The 14,822-nt window shown below is 36.1% G+C and overlaps 2 protein-coding genes across 4 annotated transcripts; both read left to right on the top strand.

Annotated features, from left to right (window-relative positions):
• Positions 1–483: 483 nt before the first annotated feature.
• Positions 484–7,080, top strand: LOC7480071 (uncharacterized). Its single transcript, XM_024599217.2, has 12 exons — positions 484–693; positions 850–1,225; positions 2,200–2,362; positions 2,455–2,504; positions 2,858–2,950; positions 3,029–3,117; positions 3,907–3,985; positions 4,210–4,292; positions 4,609–4,687; positions 4,800–5,526; positions 5,710–6,346; positions 6,457–7,080. Exons 1-12 carry the CDS (start codon positions 662–664, stop codon positions 6,596–6,598), a joined length of 2,550 nt encoding a protein of 849 aa, XP_024454985.1. The 5' UTR covers positions 484–661; the 3' UTR covers positions 6,599–7,080.
• Positions 7,081–7,739: 659 nt separating this feature from the next.
• On the top strand, positions 7,740–13,760 carry LOC7480072 (uncharacterized). 3 transcript variants are annotated; one of them, XM_052453052.1, is made up of 14 exons: positions 7,740–7,900; positions 8,358–8,404; positions 8,487–8,619; positions 8,720–8,846; positions 9,397–9,524; positions 9,624–9,693; positions 9,806–9,908; positions 11,205–11,322; positions 11,521–11,602; positions 11,789–11,850; positions 11,965–12,037; positions 12,130–12,213; positions 12,718–12,804; positions 13,363–13,760. In XM_052453052.1, the coding sequence occupies exons 3-14, from the start codon at positions 8,585–8,587 to the stop codon at positions 13,528–13,530; spliced, it is 1,137 nt and encodes a 378-aa protein (XP_052309012.1). In that variant the 5' UTR covers positions 7,740–7,900; positions 8,358–8,404; positions 8,487–8,584; the 3' UTR covers positions 13,531–13,760. The 3 variants fall into 3 exon arrangements, with proteins under 3 accessions (XP_052309012.1, XP_024454992.1, XP_024454994.1); XM_024599224.2 differs by having other exon boundaries at positions 8,358–8,619; XM_024599226.2 differs by lacking the exon at positions 8,358–8,404 and having other exon boundaries at positions 7,756–7,900; positions 8,474–8,619.
• Positions 13,761–14,822: the final 1,062 nt, after the last annotated feature.

Raw genomic sequence — 14,822 nt, forward strand, 5'->3', positions numbered from 1 at the left:
ATACTTTTAAGTTAAATTAAAGTTGTTTTAACTTATTTTCATTAAAAATTATTTATTTAAAATAAATAATTTATTTAAGTATGGAAAAAAATACAACCAAAATATGAAAATAAATAATGGTAAAACTTGAAAATATTTTAAAAGACGGGCTATTAAAACAAACTTGAGGTAATATATTTTAACTCAAATATTCTATAGTTTACGTATTAAAATCAATTAAATTTCACACGAGTTTTAAGAATCTAATCCAATGCAAGCATGGATTATTAAAATTAAAAAATATTATTTTAATATATTTTTAAATAAAAATTTCTTTAAAAAACAATTATTAAAAAACATCTCGCAATTAATGCACTAAGAAAAAAAAAGGGTGTCAATTAAAATAACTGTAAGATTAGAGACTTATGTGCATCTTAGCCTGCAAAGGGGGCTACGCATACAAAGAACAAGGCACAGTTGCGCAACCAGATCCGTCGACAAAACCCTCATTACTTTCCCATACCCAAAAAAAAAAAAAAATCCTAAATTCGAATTTTCACTTTCAATAATAACCACAAGGATAAACCCCCGTCTCAAAATTCCAATTAATTAATTTATAAAATAAAAAGAGAACAACCTCTAAATCCTCTCTCTCTCTAAAAAATTTTCAAAATCCCTCACTATGGCCTTTCACGTAGCTTGCCCAATTACATGGTTAGTATTATTATTATCTTCACTACTATTAACACTATAACCCCCTTCTGTCTCTCTTATTTCTCCTCTTTTCTGTCTCTCTCGCGAGAGAGTTCTTATTTTTTTTTCAAGGACTGATACGATATCGTGTTTGTTTTGTCTCTCTCTCACTTGCAGTCGCCGAATTTGTTTTTGCCCGCTAGGGTTTACGCGAGATCTCCACTCTACGAAATCTAAGGCTGACTACCTGTTCGATTTAGCGAGAATCGATGAGTTTTTGAAGGATCCTTTTGGAATTAGAGCTTCCAGGGAAGGGACTGTCCAGGTCTCCGTTCCCAAGGTTGTGCCCGTGCCTGTGCCGGTTCAGATTCATCCGCCCCAGTCGCTCGCGGTCGTTCCGGGGAGAGATAGAGGAGGTGATGGTGGTGTGGGCGTCGTGGCGGAGGAGGCCGTGTCAGCGCAGACTAAGCGCGTGGCTATTCAAAGGCAGGCTGCTGCTGCTAAGGCATCTGCTGAGTATTATGCTAAGAAGGTCGAGTCTGGTGATACCGCGGTGAGATTTTTTTTATGCGTTTGTGTAATTAATTTGTATTTTTTCGCAACCGGTGTAATTGAATTTTAATATTTTTTTCTTTTGTTGTGAATGGATTTTGTGTATAATGTGAATGTGTGGATTTTTTGGTTAGCAAGGCTTTCGATTTCTTATTAATAATTGGCCCTTTGCATGTGTTTGGATTCTTTCATTTTCAATGTCTAGATACCGATATTAGGTTCTTGTGTGTGGAATGGCAATTGTTGATTTCTTTTACTAGTTGCTAAATTTTGGTTTAATGGATACTTGTGTTGAAATTTTTGATTTGGGGTTGTTTTGGTATCTAGTTTATTGAATGTGAACTGATTTTGGGTGTCTGCAGTAGTAGCTTTGAACTTGTAATGGTGGTTTGGAGTTCAATGATGAAGTGCTAAGTGTTTTTACCATCCAACTGCTTATCTACAACCAAATGCTATCTATATAATTCAATTAATAGAACAGAAGTTAATTACACTGCGATGTTTGATTTTCTACTTTTGGATAGTGATTGTGGATGCGGAGGCAGTTTTTGAGTTTGACCTAATCTTGGATTTACTTAAAAAGTATAAAAGTCAGAGATAGTTGAGACTCAAAACAAGTACCAGCACTCATTCATTTGCTAAATGCTGGTTTGTGTGGGACTTGTAATTGTTTTTCTTTCTAATATTTCGGCTGTTCATTTCGTGTTAGCGTATTTATAATTCCTATAGAGATTGGGAAGAAATCTATGAACTCTTATTGGCATATTCATTATTCATTTGTTATTGGACAGCATGGTATTCCAACCCTTCTAATGCGCTAAAACCTTCTCATCTAGATGCATGAGCATGTTTATTTATGAACAAATCCTCCTGTTGACGAGCTGTGGAAATCAGGGGGAAAAAATCTGTTGGTTGTTATTCTGATATCATGTACTATACCATTTGCAAAATCTAATCACGTATTGCTCATTTTAGGTAACCTCAAAAGATATTTCAGAAGAAGATGCAAGTCCATTGTGTCGGATGTGCTTTGTGGGTGAAACAGAAGGAAGTGAGAGAGCTAGGAAGATGCTCCCATGCAAAAGTTGTGGCAAGAAGTACCACAGGAGCTGTTTGAAAACTTGGGCTCAGCATAGAGGTAAAGCTCATTGGGTTATAATCTTTGAAGGCTGCTGTTTTTTTCTTCTTCTTTTTTTCCTTTTCAGTTTCTCACAAGTCTATTGATGGTAGATTTATTTCACTGGAGTTCGTGGAACTGCCCGTCTTGCCGAACTTGTGAGGTACTCATTGATATGCATCATCGATTAATTAAATCCATTGCACCCTACTTTTTCTGGGCAAGAAATCTAGATAAGTTGTGGATCTCCAAAGTCATTGCTATGTAGCCATGTCTGTCCTTCTTTGCCTTCTGTGCATCTGATCGTTGTATCTTTTGAAAACTATAAAGGCCATGAAATATTAGAGTTAAACGTTCATTTTTAGTGTTTTGTTCACGCTATTCTTCAAAGTCCTGAAAACAGATGATTTAGTCATGTTCTGCATAGTTTCTGTGTGCTGGAAGCGTTGTTGTCTCGTATCATATTTTTAATACGTTATCATTGCTTTTACACTTTGAATCTTCTTCTTTCCAAAGGTATGTCGAAGAACCGGAGACCCAAATAAGTTTATGTTTTGCAAAAGGTGTGATGGTGCTTTCCACTGTTACTGCCAGCATCCTCCACACAAGGTGATGGTAATTGCTTGTTTTTTGGTGTCATATCTAGATCAGAATGATGTTATTAACAGTGATTTCTGAATAGTGCAGAATGTCAGCTCTGGACCATACTTGTGCATCAAACATACAAAATGTCACAGCTGTGGATCTACTGTTCCAGGAAATGGATTAAGTGTGAGGTACTGGTTATCAAGAGCTATTCTTTGCACATACATATGGTCTTTTTTGGACAATTGATTACTTGCAAAACTGTGAAAAATGCATACATTGTGCTTTTAAATAGACATTTATTGCTTTGTGACTAATGGTAATTTTCGATACAATTTTTAAATATTGGATCTTCCGTTATTTAAATCGTGTATCTCCGTCACTTGTAGTGATTTATCATTCAATGAATGACTGAAAAATGATCCACCGATCCAATTAGAATTTTGTTATTTTGTCCATAAGTAAAATAAAATATTCAAAATCTTACTTTTTTTTTTATACACTTATTTTTTCTATACATCCAAGAGGGACCCTTGGATATATAAATGACTTGTCATTTCTTGTATTAATCTCTCTTAAGCTTGCTTTTCAGCAACATACCCGTTAATGAGGGTGCCAACCCACTCTCTGACCCATTATGTTTGCAATTTGATACTGTGAGTGTGACCCTTGTCTGAGTATACATGACAATTTGGAAACAGATTGTTAAGTACAGCTGCAACGATGATGAATTTGTTTGATTTATGCACTGTTGATAGTTATCTCTGATTTAGACTTCCCCATTGATCTTTAACATGCAATATAACCAAAACTGAAGGAAACAACAGAGCATGATTTTGGTACTTATTGGGTGAAGTTGTTTATCTAAATGCAGTAGTTATATATAATCCTTGTGTGCTTGTACTTGTCAACAAGGCTTTTGTCTTCTTGATTTCTTGCTATTAGTAGGTTCATTTATCTTTTATATTCTAAACATCCAGGTGGTTTCTGGGATACACTTGCTGTGATGCTTGTGGAAGATTATTTGTGAAGGGAAACTATTGCCCTGTTTGCTTGAAGGTATTTTCCACTTCATGTTACCTTTGGGCTGTATGAACTTTTCATGTAAAATAAAAGGTTTGGGTCAATTACCAACTACTTGCAAGCTGTTGTGATTGATCTTTATATCTAAATGCTTCATCATCAGGCCAAAAAATGTCCTTTATGATTTTGGTCTAGTAACTTGATGTTTATACTTCCGAACATGAATGAAAGTCATTATATGTTCTGGCTCAACCTTGTAGGTTTATAGAGATTCAGAATCAACTCCAATGGTTTGCTGTGATATTTGCCAGCGATGGGTGCACTGTCATTGTGATGGCATCAGGTTTGTCTCCCCCCAAACAAAAGGGCTAATGACATGCTAGGATGATAAATGTTCTCTGAATTATTGATAGACTTGAAAGAAACTTATTCTTTATGAGTGATTTCCTTTCAAAAATCATGACAATTCCTGTATGATGAATCTGGAGTAGATTCTCTTGCTTGCTTCTGTGGTAATATGAAGCGACTTTTCTTGCTTGCAAATCCCTGTTTGTTTTCCCTACTGGATCTCTAATAAAGCTTTCTTGAGCAGTTATTTGGAGGAAGTAGTTTTTATTTTGAGAAATGAGATATCTTATTCTGGAAGAAATATTTTGCAGTGATGAAAAATATCTTCAGTTTCAAGTAGATGGAAATCTCCAGTACCAATGTTCCACATGTCGTGGAGAGTGCTATCAGGTTTGTTAATTGCAGAAATCTCTCTCTTCTCTATTGGTGTGTTCACATGTGGCTTGTCTTGCATGTTGCAGTGATCAACTTCCTTTCTTACTTCTGAAATGTTTACTTCCAGGTGAAGGATCTTGAAGATGCTGTTCAAGAGCTATGGAGACGACGAGACAAGGCTGATCGAGGTTTAATTGCAAGCTTGAGGGCTGCTGCTGGGTTGCCAGCTCAAGAAGATATATTTTCTATTACTCCTTATTCAGATGATGATGAAAATGGTCCAGCAGCACCGAGGAATGATTTTGGGCGTTCTATAAAACTCTCTCTCAAAGGGTTAGTTGAAAAGTCACCAAAGAAGAGCAAGGATCATGGAAAGAAACATTTGAATAAAAAATATCCCAAGAGAAAAGGTCCTCATGCTGCTTCTTTTAGTAAGACAGAATCATATCAGCATGAAAGTCACTCTTATGAACATGATTCGGGTGATGAGAAGAATAATGATACAGAGTCTCAAGCAAAAGGAGGATTGGGTAGATGTTCTTCTCCTGTTGCTGGAATTGTGAATCACACTGAAGGAATTTGCTCTATCAATCAGCCAGGGGCTTTGAAACACAAGTTTGTTGAAGAGGTGATGGTGAGTGATGGAGAAAGGACATCCAAAATTGTTAAAATTAAGAGTAATAAGCCTCGTGATTTGGATAGTGGGGATGATGCTGAAAAACCCAGCAAGTCAAAATCTGTTAAGGCAAAGAAATTAGTAATAAATCTAGGTGCACGAAAAATAAATGTTTCTAGTTCTCCAAAATCTGATGCTCAAAGCTGCCAAAGAGAACAAGATTTGAAGGCTTCCAACGGTAAGTGATCCTTGTTCCATACAACTGCTCGTAGTGCAATTATTGTCAAAGTTCTCATTGTTGTCATTATTACCATATTTTGGTCACTGCTAAATGGTAAATGTTTGGTTGACCTATATATAATTGTGGATGTTATCATTTAGTCACTAATTCACTGACATGATTGATTTCTGCAATTTGCAGGAGATGGAGTTGATCACTCTGAGCAGAAAAGAGGTTTGATCAAGTTTGCAAGGAGAGAAGGGAATTTCATTAAGTTTGGGAAAGTAAAAGCTGAAGCTTCAAGCTTAAATCTCAAATCTGATGGAGGGAACCATTTTGATGCATATGAAACCACTCCCCTAGATCATGCTCGTGTTACATCATCTAAAAGGAGCCTTGAAGGGAGCAGGGCTGCAGTGGGGCCTGCAGGTGAAGTTCCTATGTTAAGAAATGACAGGGTTTCTTTGGGAAAGCAATCAGAGGCCAGGCTTGATACGCATACAGAAAGCAATGATGATTCTGGTGACACTCCTATTTTGCATTCATTGCCAAAGGATTCAAAACTTTCTTTGAAGCTAAAGATTAAGAAACCTAACCTTGAAAATCAGAGTTCGCAGATTCTTCTGCATGAAGAAGAAAAGAGTAACACGAGGGGCCAAAGGTCAAAAAGGAAGAGAGCATCAACCTTCATGGATAAAACAATGTATAATGAAGATGAAGATATGTCAGAATCACATCTAGACAGTGAAATGATGGAAGCTAATTGGATATTGAAAAAGCTGGGTAAAGATGCTATTGGAAAGAGAGTCGAAGTTCATCAGCCATCTGACAATTCATGGTGAGTTTTCATTTTACCAAGGAATAAAAAGTTTAGGCCATTGAGTACACATCATTTTGCCAAATATATTTGCTCCATTTTGTCATATTGCTGATGTCTTCTTAATCCAGGCACAAAGGAGTTGTCTCTGACATTGTTGAAGGCACATCATTGTTATCTATTACTCTAGATGATGGTAGAGTAAAAACCTTGGAACTTGGGAAGCAAGCAGTTCGCTTTGTTCCCCAAAAGCAAAAGAGGTCAAAAACATGACAAGTTGAACTTGTTCTTGAGTATTGGACGATTTCATCTGGACTCCAGATACTCCTCCCATTTTAAAGGCGAAGAGGTAGTCTCCATTCCTAAGGACCATAGAGATTCCAGTTGCATTTCTGGTTGCATATATGGCTGGTGATTTTTCATTGAAGCACCTTCAGTAGGGCGGCGCTTCAACATTTGTGTGGAATTCTTTTGGACAACCAGGGATTATTTTGACGGAGGGCTCTCCTTCTAGCCCCCATCCCCTTCTCTTCATTTGCTCAAACGTAGCTTGCTTCCCAGTGTATGGAACTCTGTATCTAGGCATCTAGAATAACTTGCCTTTGTTGTTAATCAGTACATGTGCAAGTAGCATTGCCATTGTTCATTGTAGTTGAGTTGCAAAGCTCCAGACCTACCTTTTGTTTTTTCTTTTCAAATTTGATCTGTCAAGGGTTTCGTTGCTTCCCAAAATGAGGAGTTATAAATCTGTGCTAGTCTCTCTTCTATCTGATACTGGCATGCAGGTGCATGTGTATTATGAAAACAGGTCCCTAGTTTTCCCAATACTCTTGGTTGTTAACACACGCGCTGCCACACAACTTGGAAACTGATATTTCTTAATGAAAACTCGGCGGCTGTAAATCTGCCGGCAGCTGGATCTTTTTTCTGAATCGCAATATAAAATGGCATTACCACTACAAGCGCTCGTAAAAATAGACAAGCATGGTAGTTTGGCTGTTCTGTATCCTCCACTCATGTCCGTTGGGTGTCGAGGGCTGGAATTGGATAAGATATCTGGTCCATGCCCGCCCCACAATAGAAGGTGAAAACAAATACTACATAAGTATAAAATTTAAGAGGTTTATATATATAAATATAGCATAAATCATATATTTTTTTTAACATGAGAAATCATAAAAAATTAGGTAAATGATATTTCCAACAGAATATAACACATAGTGGGTTTTTGATTATCATCATTTTTTTAATTACGTTTTTTCTTAATTTCCAAAGTAAAATATAATTGATTACATGAGAAGAAAATTATAAAAATATTAAGTACGATGTTAGAAATTAAGCACTATTTTTGTTGTCCACATTATTGATTTTTCTGGACAACTCACTTGGAAAGCCCAGCCCAAAAGGATTCAGAATACTTTATCTGTGGTATTTCGAAGATAAACTAAACTGATAGCGTGTGCAAACAGAATCCACGCTACCTTGCATAATAAAACCACTCTTTCAGTCTTTCTTGCCGCGAGGACGACGCCGGAGCCACCTCTACAGTCCCGGCGGCCGATATATTCCTCTAATGTAAACGCTAATATCTCTATTACTTTCCCATCAATAAATAATGTGTTTATTTATTCAACTGTTTTTTAAACTATGTTGGTGTTTCTTTGTCTCAACGTTTTGCCCCTTTCCTGTTTGATTAAATGCCTGTTAGAGAGTACTTTGTCTTCTTTCATTGATTTGTTGGCACCAAAAACAGTTCATTCTTATACATTCACTATAACACTTAGCTCCAACTGGAATTTAGTCTAATGGTACAAATCCCAAGCTCAGGTCTTAGAGTTATTTCAAATCATTTCATCACTATGTAGCCCCTAAAGAACTAAAATTTGAGTAGAAAAGGAAAAATATATCATTTAGGCTTGAATGAAGTAATTTAATTTCTCCGTAGGGAAAGTTGTTGCAGAGCATATCAGCTTGTTTGATGCGTATGGTCTAATATATATGATGATGCAGTTTCTATTTAATATTGATATAGGTACCTAAAAGGAGCAAGCTTTCTCTGATTAAAGAGAGAGAGAGATGGTGAAGTTTTCTGGGTATTCTTTGATTTCTTCATTTACTCCTTTTCATTCTGTTATTCTCAAAAAACAGCGCAGATTTTCAGCATTAGATTTATATAGCAACAATTCAACCAAGTCAAGAAGAACGCTTTCTGTTTTTGCTAATAAACATCAATTACGTAATATAAAAACTCACACCGAGATGGGTGTCGAACAATATCGTCCTCCTCTATTTAGGTGCGTATCCATGAATTTTAGTTTTCCTTGTTTGTTTGTTCTGGTTGAGTTGATAGGATGAATTTTTCTTTTAATTTATTTTGGTTGGTTATATTTGCAGTGTTGCTCCAATGATGGACTGGACCGATAATCATTATAGGACTGTTGCACGGATAATATCAAAACATGCATGGCTTTATACGGAGATGCTTGCTGCTGAAACAATTGTCCATCAACAAGGAGATTTGGTATGTGAGTGAAAGATTAAGAATGAAAATTGATTCGTTTTTTATCAGTTAGTGATTGGGTGCTAGTGTGCAGAGAGTTTGAATCCATCTGGATTAGTAGACCAACTAACATTTTCAAGAACTTGAGATAGGGAGTTTCTTTTGGCTATCAATGTTGAGAAGCAGAGTTGTTTTAATATAATGTTTTTAGTACTTTAGATCTTTCATTGTGTTAGTAATTACATAGCTGGTTCCAACAATGCCATATAAAAGGCCGTGTGTGCGCATTTCTATGATGAATATGTGCTGAAACCAAACAATTCATATAATCTGTCAATGGGTTGTACCTTTTTTTTATTACCTTCTCCTAAGAATTCAATTTGAATTGTATCAGCTTATCTGCACCATCCATCAAAAATAGTCTTCTCTTTGGTGTCTTGTAAAAGAATATGCCTATATTTGTCTCACAAGTTCTCTCTTTTCTTTTATCACCGCTGTGAATGTTTTGGCTTATTGATTAGTTCTTTGCAGAAAAAAAATTAATTCTGTATTTCTTGTTCATATTGCTCAGGACAGATTTTTGGCATTTTCTCCGGAACAGCATCCAATTGTGTTGCAAATTGGTGGGAATAATTTGGACAACATCGCAAAAGCAACTCGACTTGCCAATTCTTATGGATATGATGAAATTAACTTGAAGTTAGTAGAATTCCCTCCTTTTCTTTATGTTTCTTTTTATTCTTTATTTTTTTTTGGGATAAACTGAGAAAACACCTTGTTTCCCTCCAAAATTACTAGTTGTGGTTGTCCTAGTCCCAAGGTAGCTGGACATGGGTGCTTTGGCGTCCGTCTTATGCTTGATCCAAAGGTTTGGTAACTATGCCAATTAAATTGATGAGTCTCTGGGCTAGATGATGTATTTTACGTTCTTTTTAATATTCAATAAGTTCTCATAGATTGTTTGGTATTTACAAGGAAAGTTTGTCGGTGAAGCTATGTCAGTTATTGCTGCCAACACAGATGTCCCTGTTAGTGTTAAGTGCCGGATTGGTTTAGACGATCATGATTCTTATAATGAGCTCTGTAAGGACCCTTTATATGCATTTTATGTCTCTTTAAGGGAAAAGAAATTAGATTATTATGCAACTTAAAACCTTGTCCCTTCAAAGCTGAGGGAATAAATGTTCTCTGTTGTTCCTCTTCATGGTTTATCGCATGGCCTATTGCTACTTGCTTCTGAAAAAGTTTCAAAATTATTATGCTTATGTTTTTATGCTCTTTGGATGTATTTCATCATTATGGTAATTACTGGCCACTTTTTAGAAATTGGATATTGTATCAGAGGCCCATCATCTCAGCCACTGTATTCCTGCTTAATTGGGTTAGCAAAAATGATAGAATCATTGAGAAAAGTTTTTGCTACAATTTGGGGCATGGACATCAAAGGAAAGTCTCTCACTTTTAAAAAATCTGCTTATTTGGGTGAGGCCAGTATATGATGAGGGGTTCAATTGACCCCCCAAATTAAGAAAAATCTATAAAGATATAATGTGTTATATGTTGGCAATTAAAGTTTTTGAAGATGTACAAAACGGCCTTCTGAAAATATCACAAAACTAAATTATATGGAATCATTTTAGTAGTTTTCCTAAGATATCAATTAAATTCCACCACTATTGAACAATGACTCGCCATTTTTTTCCCTCTATTTCCAAGCATTTTAGCTTGCACTGGAAGCATAAAATCAGCACATACTTTTAAAAAATTAAAATAGAAAAGAAATCCTTTTCTAATTCCAAATCTTAAAAGTATATCCCATCCACCAAGTGTGTTTTTGCGTTTTATAAAGAAGATATCTCACACTATCTATATATAAGTTTCCAAAAAAAAAAAAGTCACAGGATAACTAATTAAAATCTCCTTTTCTTTTTTTGTGCTCTGCTTATTTTTGTTCTATTTAAATCTTTCCTTTCAGATTAATTTTTTTTATGATTTTTGATCTCCAAAATTGCTACAATCTGAAGTAATTTTATTCTAGAAAGATAAATACGATCCTGTTGATTTTATTTTTTTTGGCTATACCAGTGAGTGAAGAGCATGTATTCAGAAATAGTTTGCTAATTCTACCCCTAACAGCTTCCTTGCTTAACTTGTATATTAAAAGTATTGCTTGACTGATGAACTTGTTGATCACATATGGTGCCCTCATGTACCCCTTTGTTGCTCATGTTGTCATTTTGGTTCTGATTTGCACCTTTGTTTGGTGGGGTTCAGAAGGGATTATATGTGTTGAATACTAAGGGCTAATTGCTTCCCTGACATTTTGTGCTACAATTTCTGGCATTGTATCTTGACCCTTATGTTAATATCCCCTTTCAGGTGATTTTATCTATAAGGTTTCTTCTCTATCTCCGACTAAGCATTTTATTATACATTCACGGAAGGCTTTGCTCAATGGCATTAGCCCAGCTGACAATCGAAGGATTCCTCCCCTCAAGTATGTATGGGCTGAAAAATTTTAGTTTGTGATTGAATGTTAACGTAATTCTTTGGAAGATTCAGAATATTTATATTTATTTAGTAAGCATAACACTGGGCTGCTATTCTATAATTTATTTTCTCCTTAATTATTAAGCATCCTTAGATCAAATAATGATATGCTTCAGTTTGTGTTTTGATTGTCATATTGATGCAGATATGAGTACTATTACGCCCTCTTACGGGATTTTCCTGACTTAAGATTTACAATAAATGGAGGCATAAATTGTGTTGATGAGGTGAGGTCTTGTTTTCTCCTTGTATAATTCAGCTTCTGTTTACATTCAGATTGTTGCTTTTGAAATGCTTTTAAAGGTTTATTTTGTTATCACTATTCTTTTATTGCCTATGATCCCTCATGACATGGCAAAATTGATTTGTTGATTCCTTGTTTCCCTATTTCCATTGGACATCTCAATTGATAGGTAAATGCAGCATTAAGAGAAGGTGCACATGGTGTAATGGTTGGGCGTGCTGCCTACAATTAGTATGTATAATGAGTTTTTTATGCACTTCTTGTAGTTAGGGGCATGGTTGATTTTTATGCAGCCTTCTCTCTCTATTATGTTGTTCTTCCCTGATCATTAATCTAATTTATCAGCCTCTGGAATACTCTGGCACATGTTGATACTGCAATTTATGGTGCACCAAGCAGTGGTCTTACACGTCGTCAGGTTCGAGAGCAAATATGGCCTTCCACAGGGACACATCTTCTGAATTTTTTTTTATCCTATTAACTTCAATTCATGGCTTTATTGATTTTTAGGTCCTTGAACAATATCAAGTATACGGGGATGCTGTTCTGGGAACATATGGGAATAGTAGACCTAATATACGGGATCTGATAAAGGTACATTAGATAATTTAACCAATTACATTTAAGCAACCATTATTCTGAAAATAACTGATTGTCTTCATTGAAGGACAAAGCTACATCTCATAAAACGTTCTCTGTTGCCTTGCTTTTTGTCAGGGATGAATGGTCAGACATCTATACTCTATAGTGATGAACAATATTTTTATTATATTTTTTTTCCATGTCTACTTGTTGAAGAGTATAGGGAGAGTGCTGCTTTTTGCCATCATCTGCATGGCTATGATAAATTTGGATTTCGTCCTGATTGCATTTAGTTGTAAGAAAGGATAAGCAGACAAGTTATTGGCGTAGGACTTTTTTTTTTTTTCCAACAAATGTCATGTCTTGAAATTTGTCTGTTGTTTGGTTTGGATTTAATTCATTTTCCAGTTCCCCCGGATAAGAATGCAAACTGGTCTACATCACTCTGATACCTTGTTGTTTAAATTGCATTGTTTTACAACTTCAATATATTTGAGATGTGTTAATGTGCTGCAGCCTTTATTTGGTTTTTTCTATTCCGAGCCTGGAAACAATTTGTGGAAGCGCAAAGCTGATGCTGCTTTCCAGATGAAGAATATCACGGTAAGACAATTGTGATAACCTACTTAGTTTTGCTGTGTTCTAATGTCTGTGAGTCCTATCATACCAAATTGTCACAAACCCTAATTTCCTCTTAGTATCATATTGAAAAAAATTTATTTGGTTATGGTATGATTGGATATGTTTTAAAATATTTTTTATTGTTTTTCAACTTATTTGGTTATTATTAATGATGTGTTTATATGTTAATAAGGTTTTTGCTACGTATAGTTAACAACATTTATTAAAATTATTGATTCTAAAGAAAGTTCAAAATTATTTATTCAATTAAGTCTTTTTGAAAAAAAAAAAAAAAAAAGGATGAGCATTGAATTTGAATGGATATTTGAAGTCTTGATTATTTGAATATGGTTATTCAAAATCCAAATCTGATGGGTAATGAATAAGTTATGATCATTGTTTTTTCATTTGAATATGGTTATGCTATTATCCTAATATTTTTGGATACTCATTTCATTCTACCATGTCCTGTCTGTTGAGCACAAGACAATCATTACCCGATTGTTGACTAAAGTTGTTAAAACTACTTTGACATTTCAGACAGTGAAATCCTTTTTCGAGGAAACCCTAGTAGCGATTCCTGATGCTGTCTTGGATTCACATGCTGCGGAGCTACCATCTGGTCGTAAAGATCTTTTTGCTAATGTACGGGGATTGCTTCCACCACCGTATGAAACCAGAGAACAGGAGGTAGTAGTATATGCTTAGTCTTAACACATAGGCGTCATTTATACCTCGTTATATCCCATATTAAGCTTACACAACTATGCATTCTTTTGGATGACCTGGTTGATCGGTCAGTGTAACATTATCTATAAATTCGGTGTGGGACGGTCGAAGATTTATGATTGTCCCTCAACACTGAGATACAAACACTTTGGATGTATGTGCTAAATTGCTAATGTATGACAATGAATCTGATCTTTGATTCTGGCAAATTCCACGTGTCAAAGCCCTTTGATTTTGGAATACAAACATTTTTTAAGGTTAACGTGTTGTGTTCGTTTCTTTGATGCACGTCGGATTCCAGTTTTAGACTGTGAAAATCTGTTGTTGCAGCGATTGCGAGTTGCGACCTCTCGAGTCTTTATGGCCTGGAGAAACTTTGATTTGGATGTAGAAACTAGGCAGACCCGTTTCCCTGAACCACTGGTTTTATCCAGATTAGCTACCAGATTCTTAAGACCACAAGTTCTTCCCCGTGATAGGTGGCATTGATCTACTGGATCAATATATGTATTAGGATAACATACTGGATTACCCACTTTTTGTCCCTTTCATTTGGATTCACTGAGTTTAACAAGCTTGGTTGGAGAACCAGTACTCCACAGCGCAAATCGCCTCAATCACCATGAAAACAAAAGAGTTTAACAAGCTTGGTTGGAGTACCGTTGGACCATATTGAAAACAAAAGAAATTTTTCACAAATATAGCAGTACCAGTACTCCACAGTGCAAATGGCCTCAATCACCATGGCTGCCTCGTTTCTCAGCAGCTCCGCCCTCACAAGCCAGTCTCTGGCAACTGCCACCGGGAGACTTGTGGTGGCAAGTGCTGCTAGAGGAAATGAAGTGGAAAAGGTGAAGTGGAATCATGACATAAAAAAAGACGGCGGCTATGGGAGGAGGGATGTGATGTTTGCTGCAGCAGCAGCTGCTGTCTGCTCAGTTGCTGGGATTGCGGTAGCTGAGGGGCCAAAGCCAGGTACCCCAGAAGCCAACAGCTAGGATCTGTCGCAAGTGAGGGTCTTGTGGTCTGTTGCAAGCTTTCCGTTTCTTCTTATCAAACTGAATCAGATGTGAGGTTGCCATCCCCAAGTGCCTACGATCTGTATCTGGTAATGAAGCAGCTTAAATTGTTTAAATTTGGCATCTTTGTTAAAGTCGTTTTTTATTTGTTTGTATACATGCTCCCTTGCCACGTGTCAATCAATTCTAAGGACTTGACATTTTTATTTTGATAATGAAGAGATCGGGGGGTTGGTTGACCCAGCTAATCTG

Source organism: Populus trichocarpa, chromosome 1 (assembly GCF_000002775.5).
Source record: "Populus trichocarpa isolate Nisqually-1 chromosome 1, P.trichocarpa_v4.1, whole genome shotgun sequence".
In the NCBI taxonomy this organism is placed as follows: Eukaryota; Viridiplantae; Streptophyta; class Magnoliopsida; order Malpighiales; family Salicaceae; genus Populus; species Populus trichocarpa.

Excerpts from the sequence above, each read along its gene's own strand:
- LOC7480071 (XM_024599217.2), top strand. The coding sequence starts at position 662 with ATGGCCTTTCACGTAGCTTGCCCAATTACATG. Across the intron at positions 3,118-3,906 it reads GGAAATGGATTAAGTGTGAG|GTGGTTTCTGGGATACACTT; the intron begins GTACTGGTTATC and ends CTAAACATCCAG. Across the intron at positions 4,688-4,799 it reads GTCGTGGAGAGTGCTATCAG|GTGAAGGATCTTGAAGATGC; the intron begins GTTTGTTAATTG and ends GTTTACTTCCAG.
- LOC7480072 (XM_024599224.2), top strand. The coding sequence starts at position 8,402 with ATGGTGAAGTTTTCTGGGTATTCTTTGATTTCTTCATTTACTCCTTTT. Across the intron at positions 9,909-11,204 it reads TGATTCTTATAATGAGCTCT|GTGATTTTATCTATAAGGTT; the intron begins GTAAGGACCCTT and ends ATCCCCTTTCAG. Across the intron at positions 11,323-11,520 it reads CGAAGGATTCCTCCCCTCAA|ATATGAGTACTATTACGCCC; the intron begins GTATGTATGGGC and ends ATATTGATGCAG.